Here is a 22049-nt window from a genome sequence, read left to right on the forward strand (position 1 = left end):
GTGTGGACTGGAGCATGAAATGAAATGGCTTAGCATTGACAAATTTACACTTCAGGACACAAGCGAAAAAATGCATTATGTTATATGTAATTAAAAAGACCCACAGAAATCAATAAAACTTTTTGTTTTGATAAACTGTCCTAGGTGTGAGAAAGATTTGACTAAAATCTAGAATTCAAACTCTCCTTCCTGCCTAAAAACATGTATCTTCACTGCTGGAAATCAGATAAGCAATTTCCTGTTTTTTGTAAGGGCAGCTATCATCTGATATTAAAGGATATATTATAAAGCTTGCCTGCTAAATAGGAACAGGCAGGCCTTGGGCCATCTCTGAGAGGTGCTTAGTTAACATAATATTGGAGTTTAACTTTAATATTACGTTTTACACTTCCACCTTGTCAGTTCAATTTTCTGTATTCCACATTGTGGCACACAATAATGTGGGGGCTAGTAAATGTGGCCCTTACATTTACATACATTGGTGTTGAGAGATTCATCATGGATATACAATAAATCTAAAGATAATTGTGTATACAATATACACTTTTATGACGTGTTTTTCACCTATGATGGAACCCTTGAAATGAACTATTTTTAACCATATATTTTCTGCAGGTATGTATAACATGCAGATAGGCATCTGTATTTCGAGGAGTTTGAAATTAGTAAAACTGGGGGCTGCAAGTTATCCTCTTACCTTGGCTTTGCTAGAGGATGAGAAATACTCTTCTACAAAGAGGGCTCCGAGAGCCATGCCAAAGTGCTTGTTGGCTTGAGTCAGACACACCTTTGTCAGCTCCGCCTGCTTTTCTGAACCTTCCATCTCCTTGGATAGTTCATGAATAGCATCTCGGAAGGGAGTGGAGAGGTGCTCACTCAACACCACCACAATGCGCCAAAGCATGTAATTGTGGAGAACACTAGGAAGGAAACATTGGAGAGATGGCAGTTGACACCAGAGAAATGTACATGTTTCCATAAATTCCTTTTATATTTAAATCCCAACTGTAAAGATATTCCAGCCTAAAAATAAGCCCCAAATGTAGCAGATCCTTGTAAACACAAAGGTACAGGTTTTGTTTCATTTGGTCATACCCTATGGAATGCTGAAATCTAAGACTATTAAGCCACTGTTGGCAAGGGAACCATGTTCCATGTTACCTTCTTCCCAGGTAGAAGATGGTCCCTAAAAAAATTTGTTTAAATGAAGCATATGTGGTAACATGAAATAATGCTGCAGAGAGGGGCCGGAGATAGACAGAACCATTGCCTGGAGTTTTTTTGTTTTAAACAAAAGTAGAATGGCTCCTGAGAAAAAATTGTGAAAATAGGATAAACGTTATTAATAAAGTATGCTGCCATTTTGAATACCAAATATTTCCCATTTACCACTGTCTAATACCTACCAACAGCATCATGGGCCCCTACATAAGGCACATGGGCAGAAAAACATTAGCTGTGACAGGCAGATTTGTCCAGAAAACTTATTTTTTGTGACCAAAGCTACTTGTCACTGCCAGTGACAGATGGATTGCATTTATCTAAATGACAGGCTGCATGGGCACTTTGCTGGCTGGAAAACCCTGGTGGGACATATACCATGTATGCTATAGGCCTAAACTGCAAATATACTTCCAATCTGTTCTGGCTCGGAAAAACAACATAGGACCATACTGCAAAGTAGTGCATTAAGTTTACAAAATCCCCAGCTGCTAATTCACAATTCATTTCTTGAAAATAAGTTATTCCTACCTCTCACCAGTATTTTATAGGCATTTCATTTTGCCCTTAGAGAATTGTATTTACAAGGCAATGAGCCAGTAGGGACTGGCAGTTGTGACATTATTATAAAATAAGCTGACATGACATCTCATGTGCATCACTGTGTAGCATGGGCATCCATGCACTGGCCTGAGGGTTTTCCTTGCATGTTCCACTGACGTTTCAATCACAATGATGTTTTAGGAAAAATGCATATTTTTTTCATGGCATGAATATGAAACAAAAGAGCTGAATAAAATAAAAGCTGGGCTTTTTGCTTTGTGTTTAAGATCAGGCACAAGGACATGCATGAGGTGCTGGGACAGGGGAGGGTTGCTATCCCTACATTTCTAGATTTCTGTGAAGTTTCTGTAAAATAGTGTAGGGTCCCCAAAGAATTGGGCCCCTTCAGGAGGAGTTCCGCTTTAAACAGGCACCATGAGGGTGGCCTTATGAGATTTGGACACCTAAAGGTGGTCCTAGCTGTTTATGTGTGAAAAGGGAGTTTCCCTGTCATTCAGCAGCAACCACTAGGTGGCAGTGTGCTGTAATATAAAAAGGGATGACACCCATGTTCAGCAGGTCTTTCTGCCTGGGACCCCCTCCGTAAGGAGGTGAACAACAGGCTTGTGTTCTAGTACAGGAGGTACTGTAATAGGTCACTCTAGGAGTGACAGGCAGGCTAGAGAGAACGGGCAGAGAAAGCCCCAACAGGAGAGAGAGGGGTTAAGACCCCCCAGCACTCATGGCTGGAGTTAAGAACCTGTAGTGTGTAGTAAGAGGAGCCAAGTCAGCACCTGGGAGTGTTCCCAGTGAAGGGGCCCTACGCGTGGACCGGGGTGAGTTCCTAGGTGGAATCATCTGACGGGAGTACCGGGGGTAGCCCAAAGAGAGAGTGTGTGACTTGAGCCGTCTGTGTGACATCCTCTGAAGTGTTCTGCCTATATCAATAAAACAAGTTCATTTGGTTCACCATTTTAACATGTCTCTTGGCTATTCATATACTGAGGATCCTGAACTGCCTGGTAAGCAGCTACCCCAAGGGAGGGGCAAGGTACTGGGAGTTGCTGGGAGTCCAGGTCCAAGGAGGACCCCATAGAGTTTTCCCAGGGAGGAGAAATATAGTTCTACCTATACCTACCCTGGGTGGAGGCACGCCATTCATTCATATCACACCTGACCCCCATAAATAAGCGGGGTCTCAGGGCTCCTGTAGTGCCACAGGCAGGGAGTTGCGTGTTAAAAGTACAACAGTAGCCAAAATAGGGTTACAATAGCATTCCCTTAGGGGGTATGCAAGAGTTTTGAAACACTTTTATTGCATGCAAATAAAATGGAGAGGTTAAAAAGGAAATGAAAAAAGAGCAAATTAGAAGATAAAAGGGGATCAAAAATAGGTTGAAGAGAAGAGATGGAGAAGTAATATACAGATGAGGAAGGTGGAGGCAGAGGGTTATAGAGAACAGGAAAGAAGGGAATAGGAGAAACAAATAGAGAAAATGGTAGCAGACTGAGGAATGGCAAAAGAATAATATATACAGTATTAAATCTTGTGGGGGGGATGTAAAGCATACACTGGGATTGGGCTGTGTTACGATACACAATACACAGGCCCCCTCCTGTGTATTGCAGAGGCTGAATTGACAGCTGAGAAAATTCATATGCACTGTTTTTATTTTGGGGTCCCTTCACTCCATATACTTTGGTTCACTTCGGGCATCAAACTGTTCAATCAAGGAAACAGCAAAATGGAAGGAGCAAAGTGCCTTTGTTTTAAAATGGATGGTGAAGTTGGTGGATAAGGCTTATCATAACAGTGGGTGTGGCTTATCATTGTGGGAGGGGGTTACACACAGTGCACATAGCATCCCTTCACTTTTTTTGCCCCAATTCAAGGTAGGGTAGGGGAATGTAAGTGGATGCCCAAGTCCAAGTGTAAAAAAACAACTTCTTTTTGCAGTTTGTGCCTTCTGGTTCTGGCACACTAGGATATTTATGTCTCCCCAAACCTACTTGGCACATTAAAATAAAACAAAAAAAAAAAAACCTTACTCTGTTTCTGCACTGTCCTGGAAAGCTGTTCCTGCAAGCCCGTTTTGCTGTGCTCCGATTGGATCTTTCTTCTTGTGGATTCTCCAATCAGAGCACAGCTTTCTTGACAGACAGTAAAATTGACCAATCAGAGCACAGATGCAGACAGGGATCGGGAGATTTTGCAAACTGGAAGCAGTACAGAACTGAAGACTGAAAAGAAGAATCTGCAGGCTGTAAACTTTACCTAAGAACCAACTCTCAACTTTTGCTGCAGTTTTCATCCCATTCCCACAGGTACTATACACAGGTACTATACACAGGCACTATACTCAGGTACTATACACAGGCACTATACTCAGGTACTATACACAGGTACTATACACAGGTACTATACACAGGCACTATACACAGGCACTATACACAGGCACTATACACAGGTACTATACACAGGTACTATACACAGGCACTATACACAGGCACTATACACAGGTACTATACACAGGTACTATACACAGGTACTATACACAGGCACTATACACAGGCACTATACACAGGCACTATACACAGGTACTATACACAGGTACTATACACAGGCACTATACACAGGCACTATACACAGGCACTATACACAGGCACTATACACAGGCACTATACACGGGTACTATACACGGGTACTATACACGGGCACTATACACGGGCACTATACACGGGCACTATACACGGGCACTATACACGGGCACTATACACGGGCACTATACACGGGCACTATACACGGGCACTATACACGGGCACTATACACGGGCACTATACACGGGCTCTATACACAGGCACTATACACAGGCACTATACACAGGTACTATACACAGGCACTATACACAGGCACTATACACAGGCTCTATACACAGGCTCTATACACAGGTACTATACATAGGCACTATACACAGGTACTATACACAGGCTCTATACACAGGTACTATACACAGGCTCTATACACAGGCACTATACACAGGCACTATACACAGGTACTATACACAGGTACTATACACAGGTACTATACCCAGGTACTATACACAGGTACTATACCCAGGTACTATACAGTTCTAAAGAATCACTAGCTGACATTAAATTGTTTTTTGCCTGACCTGACATCTATAATAATTTATAATCTATCCCCTACCCTAACAGATGGAGGGTAAGTTAACTCTTTCCCTCTGAAAAAGCTCATTGTGTGTTTATATATTTGTTGTTGTTTTTTGCACTTACTATTTTTTTTTTTTTTTGTCATTGTTTTGTTCATTTATAGTAAGTTACAGTGGAGCCAATGTTGTGTATCAGTGCCAGTGTTATAGTGCCAGGGCCTGAATATCTGCCATCTGTACCCACTGTGTTTCACTGTATATAATGTGCTGGTTTTGTAAATACAGACTGCGTCTCACTGCATATAATGGGGAGACAGTACCCACTGCATTTCTTGCTATAAAACTAACACATCTAAAGGGGTGGTTTAGTTTTAAGTTAACATTTAGTATGTTATAAAATGGCCTATTCCTAGCAACTTTGCAATTGGTCTTCCTAATTAATTTTTTCGAATAATTTGCCTCTCTTCTGCCTCTTTCCAGATTTCAAATGGGGGCCAAAAAATATTGCTCTGTGAGGCTATAATTTTATTATTATTTTAATTTTGTATTACTTATTTTTCCAAGTAGGCCCCTTAACTATTCATATTCCCATCTCTTGTTTAAACCACTACTTGGTTGCTAGGGTAAATAAGACCCTAGCAACCAGATAGCTGCTGAAATACCAAATGGAGAGCTGCTGAACAAAAAGCTAAATAACTGAAAAACCATTAAACATAAAAGTGAATTCGAATGCGAGCTACCCCTTTAAGCTAACTGATCACAAACACAAATGTTTGCAGATCCCCTCACAGAAGTGCGCGTATGAAGACTTTTACATCCTAAACATTTTAGGGTAAAAAAAAGCACCCCCCCCCCTCACTTTTGTACAGTATCCCTGGAAGTCAGTGGGAATGGCAAGAGGTAGTTGGGAGGTTCATTTTTTACACCAGCAGCGAATCCACTAAGTCTCACATTAGCTTTAGGTCAGTCTGTGTATGGGCCATCTTTAGCCTCCCCAAACAAAAAAGTCACCCTCCGCCTACGAGTGCAAGTTTTGGCAAAAAAAAAAAAAAAAAAATATATATTTTCATTTTTTTTTACCTGTTAAGCATAGCTCATTTGCATGTTTTAAATCTGCATAGAACTATAATATAAAAATGATGATGATATCAAAGGGAACGCAAGACAGTTTATTAAACTTGATGAAAACATTTTAATTCTAGGAAGCAGACAGGGAGCTATTCAGTTGTTAATCAGGGGTATTTTTTAATTTACAGTGAGATTAATTTTTCAGAGCCATTTATACACTGTTTACCTTGCAGTTTTAATCCCCTAAAATGTTCCAATCCCTTTTAATCCTAGCAATTAATATAAATCATGTGTAATCTTCTAGCTGGCACTGAACTCTCAATATAATTCCTTTGTGCCACAGCGCAGCAATGTTACAGAGAGTTCTCCGTCTACGTGCCAACATGCGCAAGTCAGGCTCTTACAACCTGGAATGGTTCTTTCATAGCAGCCGGAGGCTTCCGTTCTTTATCAAAAGGAAATATGTTTTCTACTATTCCCCTAAAACATGAACAGCTGCCCAGTCTACAAAGACGATGGGATATGAGATCTTCCCTGTATATTATTCTGCTGGTGCATATAATACAAAATGGCATTTTCATCAATAATTCTTATGGAATTGTACAGAAAGTGACAGAGGTGCTACATGCAGAATTCTACACAACAATCTTCTAGACTTCTGACTCAGACAGCAGTGCATCTATGGAGATGGGACAGAGAAGGAGAGCTAGAAAACATCTTCATTTTTAATAGCATAACAAATCAAATAATTGAATTGAACCAGAATACAGACAGATCTTCTGCCAAGGGAATTACTGAGCAAACACAACACATTGCCATTCAGAGCATATCACCCTCCCCCCAGATCAATGGCCATTAGTTTAATGTCCCAACCATAGGGTCCTGTCTGGGGGAGGCTGTGATATATCAGCTGGTAGCCAGCCCAAGTCTGTGTGTGGCACTAAAGGGAAGGAATGGTTAAGGCCCAATATGAAGATCAATGAATTTAAGGACATTTTGTCTAGAATTATGGAGAGACCAAAAATAAAAGGTTCTAAGAAAACAATAATGCAAGAATAACATGTCATTTTGTGTTTCTTTAGAAAAAAAATAAATCATTTTAAGAAAATTAGTTGTGTAGGGTGTAATGTATATAACAAAAACAGGGATTGTTTGCATACAAAGAAAATGGGCAGTTAGGTCCAATGCCTTTAGCATAGTCCTCCTTCAGCCCCAATAACTAAGCCCACTCTGATTTTGCTGCTTTGCCGTTTACCAAGTGACCCAATGAAACCCCAGGGACATTCGCCAATAACGCTCCCATTACCATCACAATGAAGCTGTCAGATGTAATTTCAGTGCAGGGTTTATAGGAGTGCTCTCTTATTGATTTTAGAAGCGTGATATCAGCGACTGCCCTGTCTTTCCAATCTGTAATATTACAGTGAATAGCACAAAATATGTTCAGCATACGGTTTTGTGTCTGTGGAATTGCACAAACATCTTCCTTGTTTTTGCAATTAAAATCAGAATCCCCAAATAATCGAAGTACTTTTGTCATAGTATTTTGTGCTTAAATGAAGCGCAACATTTGTGAGACAAAAGTTCTTTGGCGCATATGTAAGGCTGGCGTTTATTATTGGCAATCAATAGTGTAATGCCGAGGAGAGGAAATATGCAAGAAACTTTCAGATGCAAAATGAATTCTATATACTGTAGCTCAAACAGGAGGCATATCTTAAAGGAACAATTTAATGTAAAATAGACTGCGCACGATAAAAACTAATTTCAATATAGTTAATTAGGCAAAAATGTAATCTATAAAGGCTGGAGTGAACAAATGTCTAAAGGTGGCCATACACGTGGCGATCTGACGATGTTTCGTACGACCATCGGTCGCACGAAACATCGTAAGATCCGCCACACACCATTCAGGGCTGAATCGGCAGGTAAGGAGGTAGAAACAATAGGATTTCTACCTCCTTCTGCCGATTCAGCTCTGAAGGGAGAATTTTGGTCAGGCGCCTTCTATGGCGCCCGATCAAAATTTTCAAACTGGTCCGATCGGTGAGTCGTCCGATATCAGCAGCTTCCTGCGATATCGGTCGACTCGCCGACATGCCATACATGCACCGATTATCGTACGAAACGAGGTTTCGTACGATAATATCGGTGCCTGTATGGCCACCTTAACATAATAGCCAGAACTCTACTTCCTGCTTTACAGCTCTCTAACCTCTTTGTTAGTCAGTGACTTCCCACTACCTACCACTGTGAATGCAGGCAGCAAATCATTTAGAGCAAGGTGCAGCTCTTTGTGGACAGTTCTAGGAGCAATGTGCAGGGGAATAAGCAAAGTGTGGAAAAAAGGACTCTTTGCCTTCTTTTTTTTTGCCTCTTCCATTTTTCCAAGTGGCAAATAGAGCTTATGCTATTTTTTTTATATAATAAGTTATGTAAATAATAACCAAGATGATTACATTGCATACCTCAATAAAACTCTTAGGCTAATTTGAGATGATGTGGTTTTTCTATCTGCATATGTTATATGGTAGAGAAAAAGTCCTAATTTGCCCTTGTCATTTCCCAAGACCTTATTGAAAACAACCTGACATAGCAAATATATAATAATAATAATAACCTGCCAATGTACTGTTGCATCCAAGTCCAGGTAGGAGCTGCCTGGGTGCTGGACAAACAGGCTTATGTAACATTAGCCTTAAAATGCTAGTTTTAATGCTGTACAGCCCCGCCCCCCACATCACCATGAGTTACAATGCTAAAGGAATACCTTGATATTACCACAAATTATGTTTTATATTCTTGGTAACCAACTGGTAATACTGATGCTTGATTTTGGCTTTTTTCCAGAACTAAAGCAAAGGGAATATGTATTAATGGATTCAAATATGCTTTGGTGTAGTAACCCATGGGATGTAATCAGTATTTCCTTTATTCAATTTGGAATTAGTCTGCAGGCGGCAGCAGCTAGGAAGTCAGAATGGGAGATGAACAGAGGGCTGGAATAGAATGAATCTGTTTCCAAAATTGGAACTGAACTCACCTTGCTGGAGTGGATCGTATCATTTCCGATACCTTTTGCATATAATCCGTGGCCAACACAACCACCTCCTCATCCTCGGGAAAGTTTGTATGAAATATTCTGTTCAAAAGGTTTTTCCAGTTCAGCTGATTCACAAGGAAATAGATCATCAGGAAAGAGATAAAAACAGATCCTGAATTAAATGTAATTGTAAAGAATTTAATTTGTTTGGTGTTATTAGCTGCTAATTAACGGCTGATCCCTAAACAGATTAAAAACAAACCAAAAACTGCCCCCCAAATATATATACTTGCAGGGGCCTAGCTACAATGCATGTAACGGCAAGGAATTCAATGGGGGCCAATGGGCCAATTCTATCCCATTAATACATTTTAGAAAAATGCAATATAAAATGGCCAATCCCTATTTTACACACATGAGTTAAGGGATACAAGCAGATCTAGGGCCTCGGATTAAGAACCATGTGGAAAAAGAAAGTGCAGAGATTGGGGAGTCTGGCTTCTCTAAGGAGGCCCAGAGGAACCCGTTTCAAAATGTGTCCCTATTTACACCATACTGTATTTCTGTTGAGTTCTTTTTTTTTACATTTTTTTAAATAAATCCAGACACCGACTGTTTCCAGTCTGTATGAAACAAAATTAAATATGAAGCAGCTATGAATATGAAAAAATAATGGGGTTGACCATTTCTTACAGGTAATTAGTCCCAAAGTTAGTTAAACTGTACCCCGGAGTTACCCTTTTGCATGGATCTTCCTTGAACAAATACTCAAATTAATTAGCAGTTAATATTCCAAAGTATATAAAATTCCAGTTCCCCTTTATCAAAATGGTCAACACAATAAAACAGATTTTATCATAAACTCGTCTGCAGCACATTGTGCGATTGTTACCAAACTGTACTAACCCAATAATTACATTATTGTATATATGTATAATATGTATATCTGCCCATTGCAATATTAGCAAATATTAGCTCATCTGGCTAAATACACGTAATTTTAGCAGATGTTCTATTGATGTCAGCTAGTGACCCAAGGTGAGGTGCTTAGTGTAATGGTTTATTATTCCTACAGAGAAAAAATGAGAGTTTCTTCATGCAAATCCTACACCAAGACAGTAGCAGAAAAGGCAATGAAATGTTAAGGTGGCAAAATGATTTACACCAGTAATCCTGAACGACACTGTAACTGATCAGCTAGAAGGAGAATTAGACAGTGGTAGGCAATTATTAATGATAGCTGCCAGTAGTGATATTCTACATAAATAACTCTTGTGTTATTGGCTGGGGCTGAGAAAGTAGAGAAAGATGGCAGAACAACTAAGAAACCTAACAGGACTCACTGGGATTAATTATATAAACTGGGTCACAGAAACCTTTTAGTGGACCTACCCATAGGTTATCTATCTTCAGTGATGTACCTAAAGCCAGATCTATTTTAATAGATGGGACATTTGTCCAGGACATGTAAACCCACCAACAGACCTTTTCTCTGCTATAACATCTGAGTGAAGCATCTCCTGGAAATGCCAGACTCAAAATCAACAGGAAGTATTCTACAGCAAAAGCATTTTAATTTCTTTTTCATTTTGATTTTTCTAATAAACTCTGGTGTCTTCTGGGTAAACATTTTCTTCTTGTAGTGTCCCCATTGTGTGTCCAATTCAATGGTTGTTGGCTCAAATCTGTTTTAGTGGGCACAGAGCATTTCTGTGATGCCCGGTTATTATACTCAAGTTCCATTTCTTTCTTCTTTCTCTCTCTGCCTACAAGTATCATGCTCATAAAGCTGAATTTAACAAAATGTGTGCAAATTTCCCCAAGCCAATCTTGCTATACAAACCTGATGCATGAAACAGTATGAAGATTTTTCTATACATTTTTACACATCATTTGTTCCTGCAGGGAGCTATAGCATCTTTGGGTATTTGCATAAAATGGAAATCTACTCTCTATTCATTTTGTTTCCACATGAATCTTTTTATGTATTGCACTTCCGAGGTTTCCTTCTTTTCCCCTTTTATAAATTGTTAAGTTAAAGAAATTCATACATACATGTGGAGTAATCTGCTGTAACTGTGCCAGAGTGACCTTGTTATACATGGTGCTGATGTCCCGTCTCATGTCGTCAAATTCAGAAATAGTGATCTACATGCAGAGAAGGAAACATTAGTAGGGCAGTCACTACATGACAAGAGTGAAACCATAACATAGTACTCTGTGGTTGGTGCTATGAGTTTTGTAGCATCATTACCACAGAGTTTATTTCCTTTATTTACATGTAGATTGATACGTCACTCACATTGGAAAGATGCTGCTCCAAATGAAGAATCTCCTCTGCCTTTTTTTGTACATTTTCCACACCAAGAAGGGAAAGAATTGTTTGCATAAAGACCTTGTAGGCTTCCAGGACCTGCGGAGTACAAGATATATCGGCCAAAGCCTTTAACATTCAGTATATTTAGATGCTGTCACAGTGGCACACGGCACATATGCATCTTATGAATTCCCAGTGGCTCACGTAAACTGACTAATTATAATGAAACACTGCCAGGCTACATGGTACATGTAATGGGGAGAGTCAAACTGAACAACAGAAATCTGTGTGATTCTTTTTACATCAGAAAAAAGTCAGTCACCTTAATGCTCTCCTCGTCCTGTCCTAGATACAGAGTTCTCTCAGGTAGTGTCAAGCCATCCTGATCAATCTGTCAAGGTATATCAAAATACAAGAGGTGAGTAAGGCTTTTTAGAACCTTCCTTTATTCATATAATGGATAAGATTCTTTTCTTGGAAGCATAGCTTTTAAAATCAGATAAATCTATGAATAGTGCAATACAGTAGTACCTTCTCTAGTAGTCTTAGTGCAGAACTACATGGGAGACTTTGATCAGATAGACTTGTATGTCAAAATATTGAACATCAGTGGAGGGTGGGAGCGATCTTTTGTGCGACCAATAGTCACGCGAAAGATCAAAAATTGCTACGTGTTTGGCCACCTTAAGGGAGGAGATACTCATAAAATAGCTTCAGGCAAAATTGTACAAAAGCTTAGAAGAACTATAGGGTGATCAAGAGATCTTCTTTCTTTTTGTGCCAGATGGAGCTCTGTGACCACAAAAGACCTTGCCAATAATATTAATTGTAGCCACACAAGAAAATAAATAAAATAAAATAATAACATAAAAGGTTGATAGAGTCTTTCTAGGGGTTAAATATTGGACACTTTTCTGGCAAAAATACTTTGAGACTGAGTTTTGGGCTGCACATTTGTTTCCTTGCTGCCGCTTCTCATGTTTCCCTGCTGCTACCTAATTGACCCAGAATGCATTGCAAGCAGCAGGGCGCCTGGAACAGAAGTGGTTCAAAAAAGAAATTACCCGCAGCAATAAAAATCCAAAATAAACTTTAAAAAGGAGCAGCTATAAAAGTTAGTGTCCAGACAGAAGAGTCGTACAGGAAAACCACAGGAAGTGGGACCTTTTACACAGGGAATGTTCAAGACTCAGAGTATTTGAGTTTGTTAGAAATATAAAAGCAGGCAGTAGGCAGCCATTGGGAAGCAAAGCATGTACTGTAAATACTGAAACTGCTGCCCACAGAAAATAACAACGAATCTCAGTCAAGTTTAGCATTAGTGACTGATATTTACTCTTTGGAAGCTCTAATATAATTTGTATAAGCAAGCTCCTTTGTAGCAATGAAGGCTTCCATGCAGGTTCCTGTTGGCTCACTTTGCAAAGCTGATAACCGATGTTATTTGGAATACATTGTTTGGGTGAGTTTTGTGATAAGCCATTCATGTCATTCATGGCTCCTCCCAGTTTGTTGTTATTGGCAAAAGAGCCAGTGTTATGTCCTAGTAGTTCAAAGGAGCTTGTTATCTAATTATGGTAAGTATTAGTAAAGCCCCCTAGTCTCATTGCCTTTCTATACAGGGCAGTGTTAAACAAGGTGCCCCCATGATACTGAGACCCACACCATGATTTGTCCATAGAATACCCTGGGTATACCTCCTATTCTCTCACCACTGGCCAAGTATGTGTCCAAATCTCCACAGAGTCAAATCTCTGTGGAGTCAAGCACCCAACAAGATTCCAGAACCAAAAGCAACATTAGTGCAAACATTCTCAATGCACTCAATAAACAACCTACAGTGTCCCTAAAATGCCATTATTTATTGTTTCTCAGATGAAATTGTCCTTAGGGATTTCTCAGTTTAAGCAATATATACTGGACAAGTGCTGCAGTTATAACCACAGTTTATTTAATGTTGGTAGGATATGACACATTTTATTTGGCCTTTTATCTGTCTCAGAAGGTAAGAAGTCAAGGACTGTAACTCTCCCAATCACAATAAATGTCACATTCAAGATTTACTGGAACCAGAAAAATGTGTATAACGAAATGTTTAGAACTGGGAGTTATCTAAACCAAAGCAGTATGGTCCTTCTATTATGGAATCCAATACTCATCGACTTGCACAAAAACAATTGTGTGGACATGTGGACAGATGTTTGTAGTGGTGCAGATCTGACATGGGTAAGGCTTTATTATACAGGTATAGGACCTGTTATCCAGGATGCTCAGTACCTGGGGTTTTCTGGATAAGGGATCATTCTGTAATTTAGATCTCCATACCTTAAGTCTACATAAAAATCATTTAAACATTAAATAAACCCAATAGGATTGTTTTGCATCAAATAAGGATTAATTATATCTTAGTTGGGATCAATTACAAGGCAATGTTTTATTATTACAGAAAAAAGGAAAATTTTGATTGTTTCTTTAAAATTGGTTCTATGGGAGATAATGTTGAAAAAACCTAATGACAGACAGTCAAAAGTAAGTATCCAAATGCAGAAAGTATTTTATAAAAGCAGATACAGGTTGGGTAGTTAGCTATTAGGTCTGTCAGAGTCATCCAATTGTTGAAATGATCTCATAAAAAAATGCTGTTAACAAAACATCCATGACTAAATTATTCATATACTAACCATTTAATGGTAATATTGTCATTTGTTTACAAAATTAGCAGCAATTTTGCAGTTTCCATTTAACACATATGATGGTAAGCTTAAACATTGTATGAGGGCACACAGGCAGCACACTGATCTAATCCTATTACTGCTCAGCTTCTAGCATGTAAATATTCAGTGTAGAGTCCGGGGATAACAACTGTGTTTGTGTATTTTGGAGCGGCACCCTGCTTTGCCTGGGAATCATGTACAGGATCTGCAATTCATAAGCCTCTGTGAAGAGTTACTGGGATAATATTTCTATAGAGCTGAATTTGCAAATAGAACATATTGCATTCTTGGTAGATGATCTTCTTAGGTAAATGTGTCATCCTTTGCCCAAATATGTCACAGTGTCTGCTTGTAACATATATCTATGATAGAGCCCCAGCCCTACATTGTAAGTTCTCACGGACAGGGCTCTCTGACCTTATGGTTCAGTGCTTATTCCATTGCTTGTAATTGTTTTGTTTCTTTCTGTTATACTGTTGGGGCTCTGGCCAACTTATTGTACAGTGCTGTGGAACATGTTGGCACTTAATATTGACTCTTTGCTTGTAGAACAATAAGGGCAAGGCCACATGGTGCATAAGCTTTTCTCTGCCTGCGTTTCTGTCTGCTCCTATGTGTAACTTCACTGATAGTCACAGTGTACTAGTTACAGTACTACACAGAAGGAAGATCAGGCCAAAAAATGCATGCTTTTGCATTTTACTGGCTGCACTCAGGCTGACACTGTGTTGTGTCAGTGGAGCTACATTTAACTGTGGATGGGAGTGGATCCCTGTGGACCCTATGCAAAATGTGACTTTGCCCTAACATTTCTTAAAAAGATATAGATCTCATAAAGTATGTCTTTCCAACTAGAGGCTTGAATGCTATTTTAAAAGTGACATAATTTTAATATAATTTGGCCCTCAAACATATAGCATAGTTCATAACTGGCCCACTATATACAGTATAAACAGTTGGACAGCACCAGTGCCGGGCCAAGCCGGCCGTGTACCCTAGGCAACCTGGTCGGTTTGGCCCACATTCCCCCCGGCCCCCTGTGCAAACAAGCGCAAGATGCACGCACACAGGGCGGCGGGGTTGCCGGGGCCACTGGTTGGGGGGTACTGCAGTGAGAGGGAAAGGGCCCGGAACTAGTGGTAAGTGAAAGAAGAAGTTCCTGCCTGGGCCCCCCCCACCGTTGCACCCTAGGCAGGTGCCTCTTCTGCCTACCCCCAGTTCCGGCCCTGGACAGCACAGTGAAATAAAGAATAAAGAGGCGACACACCAGGGGTATATATATCATGCTGTGTAAAAAGTGGAGTGAAACATTTCCAGTGGTGTTGCTCACAGCAGCCAATCATTTACTTTGCTTTGGTTTTCTAACTGCTGAAATCTAATTGCTGATTGGTTGCCCTGGCAACATCACTGGTAATGCTTCAGTCCACTTTTTACACAGCACGATAAATATAGCCCTTAAATGTCAAGTAAAAATACTGGTTAGTTCCAACCAGGCAATATGTAAATTCTGGCAAATGCCAGGGGGCTGCTATAAGTTGCCAGAGACAGACACTATATAGTTGCCCAGTGCGGCGTCTGTTTGGGTCTCCCTGTACTTAAAATGCCAGGGCCTATTATGAATCCCATTTTGAACCTGGTTCAAACCAATAATCAGAGACCATAAAGCACCTGCATCTCTGTAATCTTTATAGCAACAAGGAGGAAAGTAACATTGCTGATAAATGCAGGGTTTTAGATGTGGCTTATTTCTGCCGGGTCCAGGAAGCAAAGGGGAGGGAGAGAGGGATTTCAAGTGAGCCAAGAGTAAGGGGGGTCTGGCAGAGCTCCCTGAAGGTTAGGATGACCTTCAGAATCACTTTATAGATTATCTTTTTTCATACTGTATAATTTGTACTAATGTCTTGGCTGGCTTCCCTCTTAAGCACAGGCCAAGTGACAGTGAGAGGGAGAGGGAGAGAATTGGAAAGGGGTAAAGTGGTAAAAGAGACAGAGGAGAGAGAAATGAGAGGAAAAGATGGAACAGTGGTAGCAAGCAACTAACAAATGAATTTGAAAGAAAGTAGAGAAAGATCCCACTAATAGGAATGATTCTGGTTCTCCCTATATGCGCCATAGGAGGGCATCTGCTAAAAAGATTATAAAGAAAACAATTAACTAGAGATGCAAAGGGAACCATTTGGTGCTGTACAACCTATGCGGATATCCCTTCAGTTAATTATATCTTGTATTGACCTTTGGCAAAGCAAATTTAGTAAAAGTACCATTTTCAAGCTGATTTTGAGAAAACACATTAAGATAATGAGATAGTCCTTAATGGGTTAAATGATTCAAATAGATTCTTGTTCTACTCTTATTCTCAAGTGGGTGATTCATTACCATAAGTATGTTACTCATAAGATGACCAGATGCTGTTAGGGTAGAGACACAAGAAAATATCAGTTGAGACACATGGTCATTATGTCTGTAACAGCTTTTTTTTCCAGTAGCTATGGCTATAATGGGTTTGTCATAAAGCTTCATACGTCTAGCAACTCATAGCAGCCAATCAGGAAGTAGTATTTACTGGTAACCTGTTTGAAAGCAAATATTTAATTGCATATTATATTTTACTAAACCTGGGCAAACTTTGTATTTTTATCACATTTTCCTACTGCCCCATTGAGTCAGAGATAGGTACAGTAGTGTCACACTTATGTGGATGATAAAATGGAGGTGGAAAGCCTTGGATGATATTAACTTATAACTGCCATAGTAATAAAGAAGATTTATCTGAAGAAGTATAATTTACATTGTTATGTGATTTGTATCAGTTTTATCCAGATAAAAAAACAGCAGCCAGGTTTTATTTATCCCAAGCTTCTTACAGGGAGACCTGAATCTTAGCCAAGCGCAGTTCTTCTGGCCAGAAGACTCAGGCATATTGTCACTTAAAACACCCTTGCAAGGAATGTGCTTCCCCAATGAAATGTGGAAAATCGATCCCAGAGGTTTAACAAAAATAAATACTTTGACTCTAATAACTTTTTTTTAAAGCTAATTTATAAAACTGTCATTCCTTGTGTCTGTTTGGCTTTCCAGCAATGTATTCACGAGGCAGACAGAGGTCTCTGTACTCAGTACAGGGCAGCGTACAAAGTGCAAAATCATGGTGGATTACATTTTTTGCACTTTGCCAACTGCCTTGTAGTGAATAATGCCTTAGTTGTCTTTTTCCTTTTCCTTTTTTTTTTCCAATATTCAACAATTTTTCTGGTGGGCTGGTGGAGTGGCTAGACAAAACAAAAACTGGCCTGTGCTTTACTACCTATACACACTCTCTTTCCAAGGTGGCTCTTTAAAATCAAGGATTAACAGAAAATAAACAAAAAAAACACCAAAACATTTTTTAGAAAATTGCAACTTTTATGAAAGAAATCCTTTATCCAAAAGGACTCTATCTGTAATTAAACGTTGGCCTTTCCGTTATATGCACTAACTGCACCTATAGTTCTAATTACTCAATTGATTTATTGCTTATTGAGAGTTGTAGGTTGCACCCCCATTTCTGTGCTCCTTCCTGTCTAATTATGTATGCTCCTTGGGCTTTGTAATTAGTCAAGGTGTTTGGTTTCCACTAATAAGGGACTTACCTGGGACCAGTAGAAGTTTAAGTTTCTGGTTAGTCAACAATTAGTTTAGTTAGCAGACATAGGAATAGCTATAACCAAAACAATTTTGTATTATTTTTTTTTTATCACTAATGAATAAGGTTCTCTGATTAACAGATATTGTTGCATTTCAGTACTGCTGTTCAATACTTTCAACTGTGTAGGTGATGGCAGTTGCACAGGGCATAGAAATCATGATGTGTTTATCTCATCTTCTATCAGCCAACCACTGAACCTAATAAGGTTCCACTATCAAATGTAAAGAGAGTTGGGGAGCAACACAAATATCCATGGGTGCCAAATAAAGGCTGTGATTGGCTAGTTGGTAGCCCCTATGTAGAGTGGCAGCCTGCATGAGGTTCTATTACAACTATTAAAATCAATCAAAGTAAATAAGGTTAGTATTATACATATTGCAGACACAGTCCTCTAGTGACCAAAAGAGGGAATTAATGCAATATTTAAAGATTAAGGGGCTGATTTACTTACCCACGAACGGGTCGAAATGAGTCCGATTGCGTTTTTTTCGTAATGATCGGTATTTTGCGATTTTTTCGTATTTGTTGCGATTTTTTCGGCTTCTTTACGAATTTTTCGTTACCAATACGATTTTTGCGTAAAAACGCGAGTTTTTCGTAGCCATTACGAAAGTTGCGTAAAAAGTTGCGCTTTTTTCGTAGCGGTAAAACTTACGCGAAAAGTTGCGCATTTTTCGTAGCGTTAAAACTTAAAAGGTGCAAAGTTTCGCGTAAGTTTTAACGCTACGAAAAAAGCGCAACTTTTTGCGCAAGTTTTAACGCTACGAAAAATCGCCAGATTTTACGCAACTTTCGTAATGGATACGAAAAACTCGCGTTTTTACGCAAAAATCGTATTGGTAACGAAAAATTCGTAAAGAAGCCGAAAAAATCGCAACAAATACGAAAAAGTCGCAAAATGTTTGTTTTCAAGTCGGGACTTTTCCAATTCGGGTCGGATTCGTGGGTTAGTAAATCAGCCCCTAAGTCTGCAAAAAATCAAAAGTTCAAAATGCAAGTCTTTATTGTAATCCATTAATATAAGTATGATTTTTTAATGGATTACAATAAAGATTTATATTTTTAACTTCTGTTTGTCTGTTCACCTTGCCTTTAAGCCAGAAATTCAAAAATTAGCACCCCCTTTTAGGCCACTGGGAGCAACATCCAATGGGATGGGCAACAACATCTTGCTCATGAGCCACTGCTTGGGGATCACTATGCCAGAATATAGTAAACATTAACAAAACATATGACTATAACATGCAAATTGTGTTTATGATTCAAAGGGTCCCACTATGTGACCCAGGAGGTGATAGAGCTAGTTTCATGTGAAATTGCATCTCTATAGAGACATGCAGTGAAATGAAAATCAATCCCTGCTTGGATAGAATTTATACACTGGAGAGTGAATTTCACTTTAAAAATAGGCAGTGACTGAGTTTCATAAAGGTTGCATCCGAATGAGTTTGAATGTGATTTTTAACCGCATAAATGCATCAGGATTCAAAACACATATCAGTGTGACTGCCTAGCACTATAGAAGGGATGGTAACCTTTGAACCTAAAAGGGGTCAAAAAGAACCACCCACCATACAAGATATGCTAAATGGATAACATTACCATTTCACAGAGTTCGTAAGCATTCCCTTTTACGGTAAACATTCCTCACACAGTGAGAGGGACACACTGGGAATTGATTTCTGGTCATAAGATTCTAACATTTATCTCATAGACTAAGACGTCAATATACAGGAATAGTTTGTTAGGAACATCGTGTTCTGTATTACTCTACAGAAGCAGCAATAGTGGGATGCCTCTGTGTTTCATTAATTAGATTTGTGCTTAATGGCCACTTTCCGAGATCTGCAGTATTATTATTTTAGTTAATCACTTGTTTGCTATCACTTCATTTGGAAAGCATAGCTTTCAGGGTGCCAAATTAGCATCCTGCTTCAGCCAAGCAGATAACCTTGTTCCCCTGGCAGTCCTAGATGCTGCTATACATTATTTTAGGGCAGAAGTCCAAACCAGTGGCACTTTAATGTTTGTTTAATAAATGGGCAGACCGCTCCTTGTCCATATGGCACACCATACACTTAACACTGTAGTAACCACCCTATAAGGTTTGAAGCTTTTCCATATACCAGAAAAATATCTTATATACAATCTCACCTTCACCTCATCTGTCTTCCATAGATCCCTATTCTGGGTTAACACCAGAAGTGGCAAGTCTTGCAGCTTCTCTACAACATTTGGCAGATATTTTACCCTTCTGTGCCAGGCACTGAATTCAAAAGTTTGAAATAACTGTGTCTCCCATCTCTTTTTGGCATTTAGAAATATAATTTAATACTCAGGTCTCATCTCTTTCTGAAGCAAGACACTCGGGGACTGTGGGCAGCCACATGTCCTTTGCATCTTTATGTTCCCCTTCTGCATCCCTGAACAGCTGTGTGGCTCCATATTCAGTTCATTTAGCGTTCAGCTCATTTGCTTCTAATTATCTGCAACCAGTGGCAGAGTTGACATCTAGGGGACTAGTTACAGCAGCCTATGGCGAAAAGGCCAGTGTTATTGCTCTGTTCTAGCTAAACTTTGTCATTTTAATTTCCTTAGAAAATAAAACAGAAAATGATGCAGAGGGACATTTGCCTTTTTCCACTCTAGGTGTTTCTCTTCCTTTTTCCAAGATTTAGCATTTAGCAAGCATTGAAATAAAAAAATAAAGTTAAAATGTGCAAAAGTTTTTTGGGTCCCAAACACAACTTTCCCACTGAGTCAATAAGAAGACTGACATGTTCCTATTATAAATTAGAGACTTTTTAACACCTAGATAACCATTTTGGACTTGCACTACATAGTTGAGTGCCCTCTTTTCTCTCTATATATACATATACATGATATCAATTTTAACTGGATAAAGGTCTCAAAGCCCAGATAGATGTACATTAACATGCATGTGTGTGTGTCTTGTTTATCTGATTTGGCTATAGTGGATTTATACAATACTAAAAGTCTGTACATAAGAATTACAAGTCAGATTTAATAATAAGAGGTTAGATAAGGCCACAACAATAGATTTCCATCCATTTACAGTGGGGTAATGTACATTTATATGTATGTTAATAAGTAACCCAGTTAGTAATCAGCACTATACAGTAGTGTTACTTGGTCTCACTGGGCCCCCTTGCAAAAAATCTTTCTCCGCCTTTGTATGGCCACCTTAAGTCACATGTATCTGAAAGCCTAACTTACTACACTGCAAATTGGATTACCAAATATAAGAATGAAAGGGAAACAAGTAAGGAGGCTTAGCAAAGTAAATGGATAAATCTGGCTCATTTAACAGAAAATAAAAGAATACTATTAAATGCTGTTTGATGGTTTGTTTGTGTGAAGGCGGTATCCCTTTACAAATTCTCTTCCCAGAAATATGAAATAGTGTCCATTTCTTCAGTCCTACCATTCGCCTTCACCCCCACCACAAAAAAAGTGTTTCCAGGAAAAAATTGTCAGCCTTGAAAAACTGCAAAATTATACAAATCAAAATGGATTCTCCCAGAGTCTGGAATCATTCTTGCACATTTGCACATGAAGGGCCATTTGCAGGTCCCTGATAGACCCATCATTTGCTATGGAAATTAAGGGACATTACAGCCGACGGCAGCTTTTTACTTGAAGAGGCAATTAGTGCTAAATATTCAGTCTATCCAGACAGCCTTGCACTCATACTGCTCTCTGCCCCACAGGCACATATGTCATAGCTAAGAAGTTACTGGCCAGCATCCCCCGACATGTGTTCTTAAAAGTGTCATTTATTTTTTTATGGCAAATCGTTCTGCAGTAATGTACACTGGGTGCCGGGGGTAGGGATGTGCCCAGTTTGGGAGCAATAAAAATAAAACATCTGTTTCAAGGTATAACATATCCTATTTATAGGTAACAATAGTTTTATTTTTTTCCAAGACCATATAGGCATAGCTTTTTCTGCATGGGGAGCCTTATTAATGTGCATATTTAGTGACATGAGTGGGAGCAGTCCCTCGTCAGAGCTACCAGTTCATCTAATCCACAGGCACAAGTAAAGCTGTGACTTTTGTTATAAATCTGACACCAAATAGGAGAGAAAGCTTGCTTACATGCCAACCCAGTGCTTACATTTATATGCAAACATTATTTTACTCAAGTGGCAAAGCTATTTTTGTTGTAGTTTTCTGTCCATGCTGATCAAAACCATCTCATGAATATAACTATTAAACAGATTGCTCATAAATGCATGGAAGTGTCCATTTCATTACACAACCTT

The 22049-nt window shown here is 39.2% G+C and overlaps 1 protein-coding gene across 1 annotated transcript in view; it reads right to left on the reverse strand.

The window, feature by feature from the left end:
- The window catches only part of ecel1 (endothelin converting enzyme-like 1), a 55566-nt gene that overhangs the window by 15778 nt on the left and 17739 nt on the right, over nucleotides 1-22049 (reverse strand). Inside the window, exons 3-7 of the mRNA XM_012963354.3 lie at nucleotides 11685-11753; nucleotides 11348-11458; nucleotides 11101-11193; nucleotides 9046-9170; nucleotides 698-920 (exon numbers count right to left, since the gene is read on the reverse strand). Of these exons, the coding sequence (XP_012818808.2) occupies nucleotides 698-920; nucleotides 9046-9170; nucleotides 11101-11193; nucleotides 11348-11458; nucleotides 11685-11753 (621 nt within the window). The remainder of the gene's footprint in view (nucleotides 1-697; nucleotides 921-9045; nucleotides 9171-11100; nucleotides 11194-11347; nucleotides 11459-11684; nucleotides 11754-22049) is intronic.

This window comes from Xenopus tropicalis, chromosome 5, assembly GCF_000004195.4.
Source record: "Xenopus tropicalis strain Nigerian chromosome 5, UCB_Xtro_10.0, whole genome shotgun sequence".
NCBI lineage: Eukaryota > Metazoa > Chordata > Amphibia > Anura > Pipidae > Xenopus > Xenopus tropicalis.